Source organism: Pelecanus crispus, chromosome 27, assembly GCF_030463565.1.
Source record: "Pelecanus crispus isolate bPelCri1 chromosome 27, bPelCri1.pri, whole genome shotgun sequence".
NCBI classification, from domain to species: domain Eukaryota; kingdom Metazoa; phylum Chordata; class Aves; order Pelecaniformes; family Pelecanidae; genus Pelecanus; species Pelecanus crispus.
In genome coordinates, this window is record NC_134669.1 from 23985 (window position 1) to 39737 (window position 15753).

The following is a 15753-nucleotide window of genomic DNA, read 5'->3' on the forward strand; positions in this document are numbered from 1 at the left end:
GTTTCGCGCGATGATGGGGCGGGGTGTGTGTGTGTGCACTTGGTATAACCAAGTGTTAGATTCTTACCCAAAGGCGTCCCGATGGGGGGGAAGAGAGGCTCAGCCCGTCTACTGATCCCAGAGGTCAGAGTAGTACACGATGGTATCTTCCCTAACATCCCCTCTCTCTTAGGCCAATTTATAGTACTTTTATCTTTCAGGTGGAGCTTGAGGGACTCTAGTCGTACATACTTTTGTTACGATTGGTGTAAAACTTTCTCACTTCGTTTTAAAGGTACAGGCTCAGAAAAATTCAGAGCACAGGCTCAGTGAGGAGTGGTCTCACCTTAGAGGCGGGTAGGTTTTGGGATGGAGGTGTGTTTTGGTATTATAATGATATTATAATGAGCAAAGTTTACCAAAAGGACAGTATTTTGTCAAAATCATGACAGCTTGTTGGCTCAGGGTATCAATTATGCAGCTTATCGGTGCCATGGTCCTCTTCTGAGTCCCTTATCACAGAGCTTGGCCGTGGTGTCTCCACACCACTCCTCCCTCTGGGCAACTCCCCTTAGAGCCAGCACACCAGGCTCCCCTCATGTTGCCGACATCCAAGGTTGCAGGCTTAGGGAACTCCCTGATGGGATAGATTCCTTGCATCCACCTGCATTTCATCTGGACAGCTTCTTCAATGCTGTGTTTTTCTTGAAATTGTAAATCTAAGTCTAATGTCTAAGCCACCTCCAGCAATTACTCCACATCTACCTACCTACTCTGCCTTCCCCTCCTTTTCCTGTTCCTGTTCTTGTTCCTGTCCCTTGTCCTCCTGTTCCTCCTTGTCCTCTTTCTGTTCCTCCTCATCCTCCTGCTGTTCCTCCCTCTGGCCTTCATCATCATTGTCCTCTTGTTCTTCTGTTCTTCCTCCTCTTCTTCCTTTTCCTCTCCTCCTCCTCCTGTTGCTCCTATTCCTCCTTCATATTCATGTTCATCCTCCTTTGCTTTGTCTTCCTTTTCCATCTGCTCCTCCTTTTCCTCCTGCTCCTCCTTTTCATCTTCCTTGTTTTTCTGTCATCTTTCTCCTTTTAATTCTCCTCCTCCTTCTCCTCTTCCTCTTTATTCTCTTCCTCCTCTTCATCTTCTTCCTCTTTTCTCCTTTTGTTCCTCCTCTTGTTCCTCCTCCTCTTTTTATTCTTTCTCCTCCTCATCCACCTTCTCCTCCTCTTCCTTATCCTCTTCCTCCTTCTATTCCTGCTCATTCTTCTTCTCCTGTTTCTCTTTTTCCTCTTTTTCCTAGTCATCTTCCTGTTCTTCTTTCTTCCTCTTCCTCTTCCTCTTCCTCTTCCTCTTCCTCTCCCTTATTCCCTATTCCACTCCCTTATTCTTTAGGCAGAGGCCTACAACCCAGCATGGAAAACTACAGTCAAATAACAGCAAGATGTCTCAAATTGTCTGTGTCCTGACTTAAGAGGTAACAGCACCACACCGCCCCCCGCCAGCCCCACACCCAAAAAACCAACAGATGTGCACATATCGACCCTTTCATAGAGACCGAAGGACTGTAGGGTAATTTCTTTCTGAACCCACATGCAATCCTATGCCAGCCCAGTAGCATGAAGGGCTTGGATATGTGTGCATCTCCTACTCTAGTAGAGATGGCGGTTCTGGTCATCCTTTCATCTGGATTTGAGCTGAGAAACCTTCTAGGGAGGTCAGCTGTCCCATGCTCATCCACAGTCCAGCAAACAGATATTCCATTTGAATACAAGTCTCCTTTGTCTTTTTGTGACACAGTTGGGTCTGATGGGTTGGAGGTCTCAAGTTTCTGCCTAGTTTGGTCCTGGCTGGAGAGTGGGAGCAAATGTTCTTGGAGGAGACATAGGGGAGGGCACACACGGACACAGGCGGGATCCTCCTCTTTGGAGAAAAACAGGGCACAAAAATGCAGAGGGCAAAGGCCAGGTCAGTCCCTGTCACGAATGCAGGTTTATGAATCCTGCTGATTATGTCAATTTATTGTGAATGAGTGACTTTACACAGTTTGATTTAGTAGCAGTTTAGAATTTACTGGTAGCAAATCGCAGGATTTGATTGTAATATTTTAATAGCACTCAGTCATCAGTGATTAACAAAGTGATTAGAGAAAACTGGTCAAAACAGTGACTTAGTTAAAGATTCGAAGATGGCAAGGTTCACTCTATTACTACATGGAAGTGCATAAAGGAAAATTAAGTTACACTGAGTTGGAACGATTCATAAAGTGATTCATGATTGTGTATGCAGGGGATAAGGAGGACCCTCCCGCTGAGTCACGAGGTTCAGAATAGACCCCTTTGCTTTCTAAACTCCTTCTCAGAGAGGAGTCGAGGTGCGGCTGGGTCCACTCTTAGTCTCAGACTTGGTCAACCGTTTATAGGAATAAGGATAAGGCAGCAGTATAAGACTCACTTGGAAACTAAATCGTACATCTACAGACTGCTTAAACTGATTCACACATGCATACACACAAACATGAATACATATGTAAAAATGGTATACCTGTTAAAAATTCCCCTCAAGGTCAGTGAAATACTCACGTCTAATGTCTTGGCATTTCTCAATGGGTGAGGGTTGAGCCTCGAGGAGTGAAGGGTTTCAGCCCAGGCTCCGCTGTCGGTCTTCAGCAATGGATTTCTGGTTTTAGCAAACTTTAAGATTTTGCTAGCTCTGAGAGGCATTGCACTTGGAGGGAGACGCTGGTGCAGCCCATGGCAGTCCAGGAGAGCTCAAAGGGCCTCACTTAGGACTGCTGTTTATAGGATTGTGAGATGATTGACTTTAATCACCAGTAAATTTCCATCTGAGCCACAATTCAGATCAGTAGTTGCTGGAATTCCAGTAACGATGATACCACTCTGTTTCAAGGCTGTCAGGGGTAGCTGTTCTCACTTCCCCTGTTAGCGATAATACAAAGATTTTGATAAGGACAGGGCTGCTCTCTGCTTCAGCCATGTAGGAGTTTCTGGTACAATTAAGGGGCGCTTAACTGACTAACTCGCTACACAAAAATGGTGGCCTGGAATTCCTGAGATCATAAAGCGGTTGAAGAGAAAGAGGAATAAGGGGTGGGGGGGTGGTGTGTGTGCACCACCGCAGTCCCCTTGAGACCACGTTGCCTCAGGTCATAGAATCATAGAATAGTTTGGGTTGGAAGGGACCTTTAAAGCTCATCTAGTCTAATCCCCCTGCAATGAGCAGGAACGTCTTCAACTAGATCAGGTTACTCAGAGCCCTGTCAAACCTGACCTTGAATGTTTCCAGGGATGGCTTCCTGGAGGGGGACATGGATCAAGGACAGAGCTGGGAAGGGCTGTCTGCAGAAAGTCTTTGCTAAAGCTATTTGAGGACCATGAGTGAATTCAAGTGATGGAGAATGGGGAAATCCTGCATTTCTGGGCCTGTGGGGGTCCCCAGGGTGCTGTAGTGTGTGGTCCCTGCCCCATGGTGTGTCCCCAGCATGTGTCCCTGTGACCTTGTGTCACAGCAGCCCTCTGTGAGGTGCCACGCCCCACAGGGGGGTCACAATGGCCAGGCTCTATATCTTCCTCCTGGGGCTGGTGCTGCCCCAGTTTCTCATGGCTTTTGCCCAGAGAGAGCAGTGCACTGATCTGGGAGATCCTGCTGCCATGAGGAGGATGAGAGTGCTGAGAGGTGAGGGGCTGGTGGGAGGTTAGGGGCTGACGCCTACTGGAGGCAGTGTCTGTCCCAGCCAGGTGCTAGGGGCTGCATCCCCATCACCTCTCATCTTGCTGCCAGGCACCTCTGAGAGGGCTCTGGCTCCATCCTCTCCCTGCCCTCCATGGGGCAGCTGGGGACTGCTCAGAGACAACCTGGCCTAGCTGTCTCTTGTTGGGGCTGCCCAGCCCTCCTGGCCTCTCCTCACAGAGCCCCATGTCCATCCCCTCTCCAGCTTGGGGCCCCCTCACTGAACTTGCTCCAGCACATTGCTGCTGTTCTGTCACTGGGGAGCCCAGAATGGGCCCAGTCCCCCAAGGTGGTCTTCCCAGTGCTGCAGTGAGGGGAAGACTCTCTCCCATCATCCCACTGACTGCCCTCCTGCCTCCTTACCCCTCCTTGGTGTGAAGCCCTGCAGCCAGCAATACTTTTCTTTCTTTTCTTCCAGCTCTGTGCCCATGCATGTGTTCCCAGGCCAGACCTGTGCATTCTGAGGATGGAGGCAGGGCAACAGGGACTGTCCCTGCGGCCGTCACTACCTTTGCGGCCGTTGGGACTTCTCTGCTAAAGCAGCTGCAAGACCATGAGGTAAGGCGGGGCGGGGGTTGAGGGCTCCCCTCCTTGCCCCAGCTTCCCCAGGGAGCCAGGGCAGAGGGGGATTTCACCTGACGGCACCTCTGCACTCCTGCAGGCTCTTTGTCCCCAGGCGCTAATCCTGCTGCTCAAGCTGGACTAAGGCCACTGTTCCCCACTCCTTTCCCCAGGAGCTCGCAGCACACTCCTGGGCAAGGCAAAGCCTCTGGCATAAATCTCAGCATCTCTCCGGCACCTTTGTCCAAGTGTCCAAGGCCCCTCCTTAGCTTTGGTTTGGGAACTGTCCCAGAACCAGTGCTCCTGCCAGTGTGAGGAGCAATGCTGTGCCCCAAGGTGCAGAGTGCTCGTGGCTTCCCCTCCTCGGGCCATGGTCTCGTTCCCAAGCCTTCCCCTTTGTCACAGTCTCTTTGGAGCTCTCAAATTTACAGGACAACATACTCCCTGATCTAAATTTTATTTCATGAGCTCATTAAGAAATACACTAAATGAACTCGATGAACCGGGGTGCTCAATCCCCTTTTGCCCAGACTAGTCTATCACATGAATTCACTTCTTAACCGGTCAAGTCATAAGTTTCAAAACTTACAACCCATAACTCTTAATGTAGTGCACCTATGAGCAAAAAAAAAGAATTAGTTACCTAGCCGACGGTGAGAGGGCTCATCCCTCCTCCGTCACAGTGCAGGGATCCCCTCTATCACACCAGGAAGCATGAAAGCTTCAGCCGCTCAGCTGCTATTGGATCCGCTTCAAAAGCTTTTTGAGTAAGCTGATGTTTTATACCCTCCAGCTTGGAGGTTTGGTCTATGCCATTTCCATAAAGTAGTGGACTCTGAGGAAACTGCTAGACAAAAGATAATGGCTGCCGCAGACAGCAATCTGCAGGTGATAATGGCTGCATCATGGCCCTTTAGCTCTTTCTGGCCGCCTGCCCTGCCTATATGGTGCTCTTGCTTTGACCTAATGGTGCTGCTCCCAGTATACATGAGGCCTTAGCATGAGCTGGGTTAGCCAAAACCTAGGCAGGAGTTGAGTGAACAGTCACACCCTTCCTCGCCTGGCACTTTCCCTCTGACCTCCACCATCCCCCATCCTCAGGAGTGACTTCCTTGGCTCCTGCACGGCCATTTACCCTGGTGGAGTTGATCTCCCTATCTGGCTCTCTGCTAGCATCAGAGGCACTGTGGAAGATCTTAGTGTTGCCCATGGCTGTCCTGACTGATGCCTGCAGCTCGTACCTCGTGCCCATGTCACACAGACGATTTGGGGGGCAGCAGGTCTCTCTCGCGGCTCCCTGGAAAAGAGGGCAAAGCAAGTCCCATCAATCCCCTTTGTGGTCTGTCCCCAGGGTGACCGAGTGGAGACATACTGGGAGCTGGAGAGGATCTTGCAGGGAGATGATGGCTGTTTGACAAGTGGTGTCGTGAACCGCCTAATAGCAGAGGCATCCAGTGACATGCGAGCAGCCCAGGTGAGCTTGTCCTCTTTCAAGGCCACCAAAGCAGCCTGCCTCTGCCCCTGGTTTGGGGGGAAATACAGAGTGGCGCAGAGATGTTCCGTGGTTATTCAGACCCAGCGGAGGTCCTAAGGGAAGAGATTCTGGGGACTCGTCATTACAGGGAATTTGGCGAGGGGATGGAGAGAGCTGTGCAGACACGTGGACTTGGGGCTGTTTCTAACTGAGAGAGAGCTGGGTTCAAGGTCAAAGTTATTCCTCCTGCCTTGAGGAAGAGCCATGGGAACCCACCAGCCCCACAGAGAGGTCCCAGGGGGGTTTCAAGTCTGCGACAATTTGTTCCTGGCATCTCCATGGAGAGGAGCCAGTGGCACGGGGCTGTGCCGGGGAAATGCCTCCCTTGTCTTGCAAGGGAGCTACTCGCCTACCCCAGGGAGCAAGAGGCAGCAGCTGCCTGGCCCTGAGCACAGCTGCCCCAAGGGGTTTCACAGAGGACACGGGGTCATTCAGCCTGTCTGAATGCCTCAGCCTTTTTCTTGGGAGTGTTTAGCCTGTGATGCTTTTGCAGGGTGTGACAGGTGATGTGAAGACGGCCGCTAGCGATGTCCTGGTGGCTCTGGCCCGCTCCCACTTCCACTTTGTCATGTCTGAGCTCCAGAGCCACCTGAAGGCCATGGGGAAGGTCCCTGATGAGACTGTGCTCCTCACCTTGGGCAAAATGGCCCACAGCTATGGTACGGCACCCTCGGCCTCCTGGTTTGGGTAGGGGTCTGTGATAATAGCGAGAAGGGATCCTCCCCCTCCCTAAACACTCTGTGTTGAACTGGGGGGCTATGGAGTTGCTGTGCCTCCTTGCTCCAAGCCAGGGCCAGCTGGCAGCTCTGCCTTACCAGCCCAATCCCAGTTCCTGAAGGGTGGGCACCTGTTGGAAACAAACCTGTGGGGTGTCTGTCCCCCACTCTCCTCCCCATTTCCCCAAAGGGCTTTCCTGTGTTCCCCTTGGGGAAGGCAGCCCTCCCCATGCCCTCTGGCATGCCCTGCATGGCCCAGCAGCCCCAGCCTTGCCAGAGATCGACCCCAGTCTCCCATGTCTCTCACTGACCTTGGTCCCTCTGTCCCTGCCTTCTCTGCAGCCCTGCGGTGTATCCCCTTCGTGGGGATGACGCTGCTCACCCTGCGCACTGTGCTGAGCCAGGTGGGGAGTGGCCAGATCTTGCACGTTGTCTGCAGTGGTGAGTGTCAGCTCCTTGGCTGGGGCCCCTGGGGCAGGGCTGGGGTGGTCTTCAATGCCTTCATGGGATCTCAGAGGGAACATGGTGGGTGCAGCCTGCAGCGAGGTCAAGCCTTGGTATTCCCAAACTCCTGTGAGTATGCAGAAGGAGAGGGGAAGCCCAGGAGGTTCCTGAGGGCAGGACATGGTGGCGCTGCACAGAGGAACTCCTAGGTCCCTTTCCATGGCTTCTGTTCCCCTGCTTTCCTCTGGGATTAAAATCCGTGCTCTGAAAGGGCATGTGTATGGGGAAGGGAAGGGGCTGCAGTGAGAAATGCTGGAGGGGAACAGGCCATTTGAGGAGGAGAAGGTGCAAGAGCGAGGAGGAGCGAAACAATGGGGTGTTTGAATCCAGATGCCTCAAGAGCACAGATTGCCCTCAGATCCAGATCTGGTCCTGGGCTGAGCCCTGCTGGAGCCTGGGACTGTCCTTAAAGCAGGCTTGGGCGTGGATGCAAGGGACCGTCCCTGCTGCAGACTCTCACATGCTCCCTTTTCCTTTCTCCTGGTGCAGTTCTTGAGCAATGGTCAAAAGCAGTCAATACATACTTTGGCAACCGGGAGCAATGCCCGTTCCCTCTCAAGGGGGTAGCACACTTCTGTGAAGCCATTTACCCGGTGTTCCGCTATGTGGTGGTAAATTGGCTGGACTGCAAGGATGAAGAGGTGAGAAGTGCTGCTTTCCATGCCTGGGTCCACAGCAGAGACATCCACGTTGGTGGGTCTGTCTGTGCTCAGTTGGGTGCGAGCAGAGGGGCGAGGGGAGGGAGTGGTCTGAGTGACAAGGCACCCCAAGCCAGGAGCCTGTCGGCACCGTGCCTGAGACTAGGGGCTCCCTGGCAGGAAGCAGCCAAGTCCTGGGGCCTTTCTGCAGGAAGGGTGGGGTATCAGCATGGGGAAGTGCTCTTTCCTCTCTGGAGTGAGCCCTTCTCCTGCAGGGCAGAAAGGAAAGGAAGCCCCTCCCAGTGGGAAGGGCAGACTGGTGTCCAGGGGATGCTGAGCACTAGGCAGACCTTCAGCCCTCTAAGCAGAGCCTCTCCCTTCTCTCTTCAGGACAAGCAGGCTGTCCTCGGGGCAGTGGCTGCCATGATGGGGGTCCTTCTGCATGAGGAGCAGCACCGAGAGCATGCCTGTGAGCAGCTCCTCTGGCTCCTGCACCAATACCAGGAGGTCCGAGACACCTCCCAGGTCACCAAGGTGAGGTCTTGCGCAAGGCTCAGCGTGGCTCCTGGGGGGCATCTATGAGAGTGCCACGAGGTGCTGGGGAGCTGTGGGGTGCCAGGAGGAGCTGGGACGCCCTTAGAGAAGGAACAAGGAGATCAGAGGAAGCCTGAGGCTTCCTGGGCTCTTTGGACAAGAAAAGAGAAACCCAGGGGGGCACGAGAGAGGCAAGAGTCCCTGCGGCTCATCTTCTCAGGAAATGAGGCATTGCCACCTCCCTGGGGCTCTGTGTGCGGAAAGAGCTTTGCCCTAATGCCCAGGGCCATGTCCAATCCTGTCCAGTGAAGGGCAAGGTCTGATGAGTGGGAAGTGCCGGGAAACTGAATTGTCAACACTGGGCTCTGTTCAGAGGAAAGAGACCCTCCTGATGCTGCAAGCAAGAAGCCCCATTTAGGAGGGTTTGGGGCTTTCCCTGGGAGCTGGCGCTAGGGACTCCCCTTATCCCAGATGTGCTGGGTTTCTCCTTTCCCAGGTGCCTTTAGCCTCCTCTTCCTCCCCTGTTCTCTTGTAGAGCCTCAGCTATGTCCTGGAGATACTGGAGGGAGTTCAGACGCCCATCCCACAGGGCACGGCTCTTGCCATCAGCACCGCTGTGCACTGCCAGGTAAGGGGAGCCTGCGCCCTGCCGCCAGCCTGGGGCCTGCACACCTGATTGCCATGGAGGGGAAAGACCTGCTGGCTGGCAGGGCAGGGCAGGGCAGGACAGGGCAGAACCGGGCAGGGTGTCCCTCCGCCAGGACTTTCCTGCAGGCCAGGAGGATGCCAGGATTTGTCACCTAGGTGCCACCTTAAGGCTGCAGGAGGCCTGATCCTGGCTGTTTGGAATGGGCCTGAGGGGCAGCCCGGTTCCCACAGCAATTTCCCTCTTGGCCAAGTTGCAGGCGGACTCTGGAGCGCTGGCACCCTAAGGGCAGCCTTTTAACGCTGCTCAGTCTCGGCTCCTGGGCAGCCTGGGCTGCTGCAAACCTCTGTGTGTGCCCGGGGCCACTGTGGGGTGGGCTGGGTTTTGGCTGTGGATCCTGTGCCCAGAGTGCCCTGGGAGAGGCGAGCAGAGAGCACTGTTTCTTTTCAGTCCCTCTCAACACTGATGCGACTTTCTCTAAAATGGACCTTGTTCCCACAGCTCTCTGATGTGACCAAGGAGCCTGGCCCAGCCCATAAGGCAGTGCTATCCCGCTGCATCATGCTGCAGGGTAAGGAGAGGAGGCTGGGCGATGCCCTGCCGTGCCATGGCAGCTCTCTCCCTGTCCTTGGCGGTCAGAGGCAGCTGCCTGCTAACACAGAATGTGATTTCTTCCCCACAGCGCAAAGCTGCCCTGAGGAGACGGTTGTGTTTCTACACTCCCAGCTGAGCGGTGAGAGCGAAGCCAGTTGCGTGGCAGCCCTGGGCCTGCTGGGAGCCCTGGCCCACTCTGATGGTCAGCGCCACGGACCAGGGACACAAGGCAGGGGTTGGGGCTGCTGGGCTGAGAGCAGGAATGGGCTGAAAGTGGTGCACCTGCACCCAAAAGGAGCTACAAAGAGCAGGTCCCCCAGCAGAGCTGGCACCCTGCAACAAGGCTCAAGCACTCCCCCAGCAGTTAGAAATGGCGGCACACCAGGGACGATGCTCCAAGCTCAGTAACACGGGCAGGCTGGCGGGTGGGCTGGTGTGCACAGGAGCTGCTTGTATCCACGCCATTTGTCTTGTCCTCTGTGTTACCATATTACCATAGCTTTCAGTCCCTATAAAATAGCTGTGCCTGTAGAAACAGAGTTGCTCTGGCTATGCCACTGCCTCCTGTGAAGTCAGTCAGACCCCACTTTTCTGTCCCGTTGGTGTGCAAAAAACTTGGTATCTTCAAGGGATGCCTTCTGCCATCTAGGCTGTGCCTCAACGCACACCTCTCTGTATGTCTTCCAGCACCTGCGACAAGAGAGAAGCTGCCCCAGGTGGTGGAGGCCGTGCGGTCCGTGTGCAACGACCCCAGTGCCCAGGTGAGCTGGTTTGGGAAGGGACAGTGCCACCAGGGGAGGCAGAGAAACCCTCGGGGCAGAGCTGGAGTGCCTGGGAAAGCGCCAGCACGTTGCCCAGGTGGTGGGTGATGGCTCCTCCCCGGGGAGAGCTGGCAGAGTGGAGCAGGCAGGTTGCTGTGCTCTGTGGGGCAAATGCCCATCCAGCCTGGTGCTAAAGCCCAGCCCTGGTGCCAGGAGTGAAAGCTGCTGCCGTGCACTCATCATCTCTCCCTGAGCCACAAAGGCTGCCCCCAAGCAAAGGCATCTTCCTTTTGGATTTTGAACAGGAGGATCGTAACCGCACTCTCTCCTGGCAGGTGCGAAGGGCAGTTCTGGAGTTCATCAGGGAGCTGCTCAGCTCTGGCTCTGAGAGCCGCTGGGCATGGGATGTGGTGGGGCACATCTTCATCGAGTTCAGACGGACCTCGGGCAGACTGGTAAGGGCAGAGCAGGACACTCAGAGCTTTGACCGGTGCCTTGACTGCGCTGAGAGCTCCTGCAAGCATCTTTGGCCATGGAGAGCTCAACGCTGCAGGGCCATCAGGGTTGGCACTGCCGTCGGAGTGGCCTCCCAATGGCTGTTCCTTGTGGGTGTCTGTGCTGATGTTGGTGGAGATGTCAGTGGATGATGTGGGTTTGCACCCGGGCATGCCACCCAGGACTGTGGGGCTGCCTGCACACCCCATGGGCTGAGCTGTGCCCACAGGCGCCTTCTGCAAAGCCACCTTGCAAAGGGAGGGGCTGGTAGGGACAGGACATCCTTCATCCTTAAATGCTCATGGACAATCAGCAAAACACAGCCAGTGCAGACAGGTGGGCCTGGCTAGAGGAGATTTCTGTGGTGTTCTTGTGCCGTAGCCCTCCAAAACACACCCTGCCCATCCAATAGCAGTCTGGGGGCCTGCATCCCTTCTGGCAAGGGGACAGGCCATTTGGCCATCCCTTCCATGAGCATTTCCAGCTGGGTGCCCAGGAGATGAAAGCTGGGGATGGCTGAGCCTCCCACTGACTTGCTGAGGATCTTCCCTCTGGCTGAAGCTTCCCTCTAGCTGGGAGATCTGTGTGTGTCACTTTGCTCTGAGGCTTGGGGAGGCTCTGCTTTGGGAGCAGGGCAAAGGAAAGGGCTTCTGCGTGCTCCTCTGCATCTGTCGGGCTGAGCGTGCTGCTGCCAGGGCTGGCACCGAGTTACAACAATGCTGAAGGGCACGTTCCTCACCTCTGCTTTGCTGGCATGAGAGCAGCATTTAGGCCCTGGGGGACTGTGCAGACAAGCAGCGTCGCTCTCTGCTCCCAGGCTTCCAGTCCTTCCCAGGGTCCGGGACCTGGTCCTTGAGCTGGGTCCGGCTGTCCTTGTTCCCCTTTCAGGATATCAGTGCTGCCAGGAGGCTGGCACAGGAGCACTGGTGAGTTGTGCCTGAGCTGTCTCAGTCAGGAGCCGAGAGTAATGGGGATTTTGCCAACTCTGTCTTACAGGTGGCAGGAGGCCTTTTTGCCTGTGAAACCCAAGAGGATGGAGCTCTTCAAGCCCTGTGCATGGACATCCTGAGCTCGCTGGATGTCTCTCTGAGAGGGATGACCAAAGTAAGTCACCCTCTGCCCTGCTGCTGTGGCTTCCTCTTGCCTTCGGGATGTTTTTCCTCATGCACCCCCATGCCCTGAACCTCTCCCCTCATGTGTGCTGAAGTGCACAAGGCTCAGGGAAACGCAGACCACCCTCTTTGTCTTTGAGCTGAGTGGAAATGCCAATGTGGCAAACTGCCTGCTGCTTCTCTGCAGCTCCTGTGGCCAAGGCTGCTGCAGTACGTGGTGCCAGCCCAGTACAGCGGCATGCTGATCCCGCTCTCCTGCTGTCTCCAAGCCCTAGTTGAGAGATGGGAGAGAGCAGGGTGCAAGGAAGAAGAGGAAGATCTGGATGGTATGGACTTCCAGGAGCAAGGTAGGAGCCCCAGTGAGTGCTGCTGGGTTTGGCCAGGGGCCGGGCCAGCCTGTGTCTCCCTGCACCCCACCAGCCCTGAGCAGGAGCCCAGGAAAACCAAAGGGCAGAGGCAGGTGCTGCTGCACCTTGCCCGGTGCAGAGGCCTGGCTCTCCTGCTCGCAGCACTCTGCTGGTGAGCCAGGACTCATTCCTGGCCATGAGCTGCCTTCATCTCATGCTGGGCAGCCCTGGGGAGTCCCCCCGGGCCAGCGCTGTGGCAGTGCAGCTGCTCGCAGCCCTCAGCCCTGTGTGGGGCATCGGAGGTGCACGGGGCAGAGCACGGTGGGGGCTTGTCGGCTCACCCAGCCTTTCTTCCTCCCCGCAGCCCAGCTGCCGGCTCCCCAGGCCCTGTTGACTCGACTGCTGGTGAGTAGTGGGGCCCTGGGGAAAGAGCTTTTCTGGCCAGGGGTGGTGGGAGAGCCCAGGGCGGATATGCTGTTAAGGCCAGTGCTGGGAGCCCCTGAGGAGGAGGCAGCATGCTGAGCCTGCCCGAGCCCATTGGGGATCCCACTCCATTCTTGGGGCTGGCAGCACCCCAGGTGAAGCCATCGGCTGCCTGCTGCTGGCCGAGTGGCACCAGGCTCCCTCCCTCCCTCCCTCCCGGGAGAAGCTGTGGCTCTGGCAGCAGGAGTGACCCTTCTCTCCTGCCCTTGCCTAGGTGGTGGCAGCGGCTCCTTACGCGAGCAGCGAACGCACGGTTGCTGCCTTGCAGCTGCTGCAGGCTCTCCACGGCAGGATCCACAGAGCCTTGGGGCCAGTGTGGGCGACCGAGATCCCCCTCCTGCTGCAGTACCTGGAAGGTAAAGTGCGGGTGGTGAGGGAGAGGCTGGGGGCGGGGGGAGGAAAATGCAGCTTCTCAGCGTGATGGAGGAGAATTGTCCTCATGCCCCCAGGACTTGCTCTGTTGCCTTTCCTGTTCCAGGGAGCCAGCACTGAGGCTGGGGGCAGCTGACCCCTGGTGTCAATTCAGCCCAGGGAATGGGTGGGGCCGTTGATGTCTCCTTGGATGGCAGGTCTTGGTGGCACCTCCATGTCCTGCCCAGGATGGTCTTTGGGGGAGGGACAGGACTGGTGCTCCTGGAGCGGGTGCAGGCCTTGGCTTTGGAGGACCAAGTCCCCAGGCCAGGCCAGGTTTGTAGCAGCCATCCTTGGCAGTAGCCTGGGAGAAGGGCTACAAATGGGCAGAAAGTGGTGGGTCATTAAGGAGAAAATGCGTGTTGCTGGTGCATGCTGTGTCTCAGTGGTTGGAGTTGTTCTGGGAGCTGCCGTCAAGCAGTGGGGATCAGCTGCGGTCAGTATGTCCTTCCCCAGCTTGAATCAGTGGCCCTGACAGATGCCCCTGGGATCCTTCCTGTGTCTTTGGCCTCACAAAGACTTTGATGTAGGTGCCTTCTAGCCTGATGGCCTGGGACTTTTGGGCGGTCTGACCGCAGAGGAGACCACAGGGCTTGTCTTTGGTGTGAGCTTAAATAGCAGCAAGAGCTTTTGCTTCCTCTTGCTTTCTAGGAAAAACCGAGAGCTCCGTGGACTCTGCAGAGTGGGAGCACCGTGTGCTTAAGGTACAGCATCCTTGCGGGGGTGTCAGAAATAGAGGGGGAGAAGAGGGAGCAGACAAACTTGTGGGAGGAAGCTCGGGGCTGCTTGTGTAGGCAGCAGGAGGTGGGGGTACCTCATGAGCACCCTGTGCCTCCCCCCGCAGTAGGTGCCTGCCCGCTCAGAGGAGCTGCTGTCTGCACACGTGCCATGGCTGATGGCTAATGCCCTCTAACGCTGTGGCACGTGCCTTAGCACTGCCTCCTCCTCTATGTCTGGTGTGCTGGGGGGTCTCGCCTGAGGTGTTAGAGGAAGAGGGAGGCTGGCGAAAAGAGCGTGGGGTGGGGGAAGAGACTGCTGTTCCCGGCAGCTCTTCCCCAGCAGCATCCCGGGACATACGAGTGTGGAAAGGGCCCTGGCCAAGGGCAGGGGAACACTCGCTTCCTCTCCTGTTCACCCCAGTTCCTGCGAGCATCGCTGGAGCCCATTGAGGACAAGGCCTGGACTGTGGGCCTGAGCCAGGAGCTGAGCCAGCAGCTGGGCAGCTCTGCCCCCAGCTCCTGGGAGAAGGTACGTCTCCTGCCCCGTGCCAGGGCTGGGGCCGGCGCCACTGCTCTGCCCACACAGGCGGTTTTCACTGCTTCCTGTTCCCTCACCCTCAAAAGGCACTTTCCCCAGGCTGCCCCAGTGGCTGGCTACAGCCTGACACCGCAGCCGGCCCTGCCTGCTCCCGGGGCGGTTGGGTCCATCTGGGGCCAGCCCTCTCCTGCTGGGTCGGGCCGTGACTGCATCTTGGGTTTGGCCTCTTCTCTTTCAGTTTTTCCTGTACAAGGCTCTTGGGACAACGCTGGCAGCTTGTCGGGACCTCAGACACGTCCAAGGGCAGGTGCTGAGGTTCCTCCAGGAGACAAGCCCCGTGGAGCTGTCTGAGGCCCAGGTGAGGTGATGCTCATGTCCTGAGCATGCCCTGCCTGTTCCTGGGGGAGAGGGCGGGCTGCTGCTGGCCCGGCTCCATATCTCCTTGATTTCCACATTGCTGCCATTTCCCCCTTGCTGCAACATCTTGTCAGGCTATTGTCACTGGCCACAGCCAAGTGCATGGGCTGGAGCCAACTCTCTGTTTCTCTGTGGTTGCAGGGAATGATTTCTGTTGTGTCCCATGCTGCCGAGAGCCACTTCCACTTGGTCCTGGACAAAGTGACTATGTTCTCTGCCGCTTTCACCAGAGGCTGGTTCTGTCAGACTTCCACGGGCTGGAAGGTAAAGGCTCCAGGGTTCTGCTGTTTGGCTTTCCTTTTTCAGTCTTATTTCCACTTCCACACCTGCAGCAGCCAAACTGGGGCAGCTGCCTTCAGATTAGCCCTCTTGTAAGAGCTACCTGAGACCTGTTTTTCAGAGGGGACGTCCTGGCATTGGGGCCCCTGAGGTGTCTTTGGAAACGATGGGGTTTGACACCTGGTGGATCAGAGCCACCCAGCTGGGGCAGCTGCAGTGGTTCCTTGCTGGCAGCCACGTTGCCCCTGACTGAACTTCAGCAGGAGCTAGCAACAAGATGGGGTGGGCACAGTGTGACCCTCTGTCCCTTCCTCAAAGCTGAGGGCCAGGAGCAGGAGTCTGGTGAGGTCTCGCTGGCTCTGCTCCCCACCTGGGGGCTGTGGGGAAACCTTTCTGGGCAGGGCACGGCCTTGCAGAGAGAGCAGTGCAGCCTGGTCTGGGGAGGCAAGCAGACTGGGTTCCTCTGCACCACTGACCTGCACAGGCTGGGCATCTCTGAGCAGGACCATGACAAGCAATGTCAGATACCTTTCCACTGAAAGGTTCCAGACAGCTCCCTGACCTCTCAAATCAGTGGTAAAACAGCCAGCAGCGTGTGCAATGCTGGCTGCACCCTCCTCCCCATCCCCATGCAAGAACCCAAGCTGCAGGATGGGAACAGCTCCCAGTCCCGGAGCTCCCGCAGCTCAAGGAGCAGCTTGGGGAGCTGCTGGGAGGTGCTCAGGGAAACAAGGAACTGGTGAA

At 56.2% G+C, this 15753-nt stretch overlaps 1 protein-coding gene across 1 annotated transcript in view; it reads left to right on the forward strand.

The window, feature by feature from the left end:
* The first annotated feature begins 3539 nt into the window (after positions 1-3539).
* LOC142596168 (maestro heat-like repeat-containing protein family member 2B) overlaps positions 3540-15753 on the forward strand; it is a 32587-nt gene continuing 20373 nt past the window's right edge. Inside the window, exons 1-20 of the mRNA XM_075725214.1 lie at positions 3540-3666; positions 4139-4278; positions 5633-5755; positions 6309-6474; positions 6874-6972; positions 7525-7676; positions 8064-8207; positions 8743-8835; positions 9355-9424; positions 9536-9649; positions 10135-10208; positions 10544-10663; positions 11700-11807; positions 12003-12162; positions 12527-12567; positions 12860-13001; positions 13708-13760; positions 14197-14304; positions 14552-14671; positions 14872-14994. Coding sequence (XP_075581329.1) covers positions 3540-3666; positions 4139-4278; positions 5633-5755; positions 6309-6474; positions 6874-6972; positions 7525-7676; positions 8064-8207; positions 8743-8835; positions 9355-9424; positions 9536-9649; positions 10135-10208; positions 10544-10663; positions 11700-11807; positions 12003-12162; positions 12527-12567; positions 12860-13001; positions 13708-13760; positions 14197-14304; positions 14552-14671; positions 14872-14994 — 2277 coding nt within the window. The remainder of the gene's footprint in view (positions 3667-4138; positions 4279-5632; positions 5756-6308; positions 6475-6873; positions 6973-7524; positions 7677-8063; positions 8208-8742; positions 8836-9354; positions 9425-9535; positions 9650-10134; positions 10209-10543; positions 10664-11699; positions 11808-12002; positions 12163-12526; positions 12568-12859; positions 13002-13707; positions 13761-14196; positions 14305-14551; positions 14672-14871; positions 14995-15753) is intronic.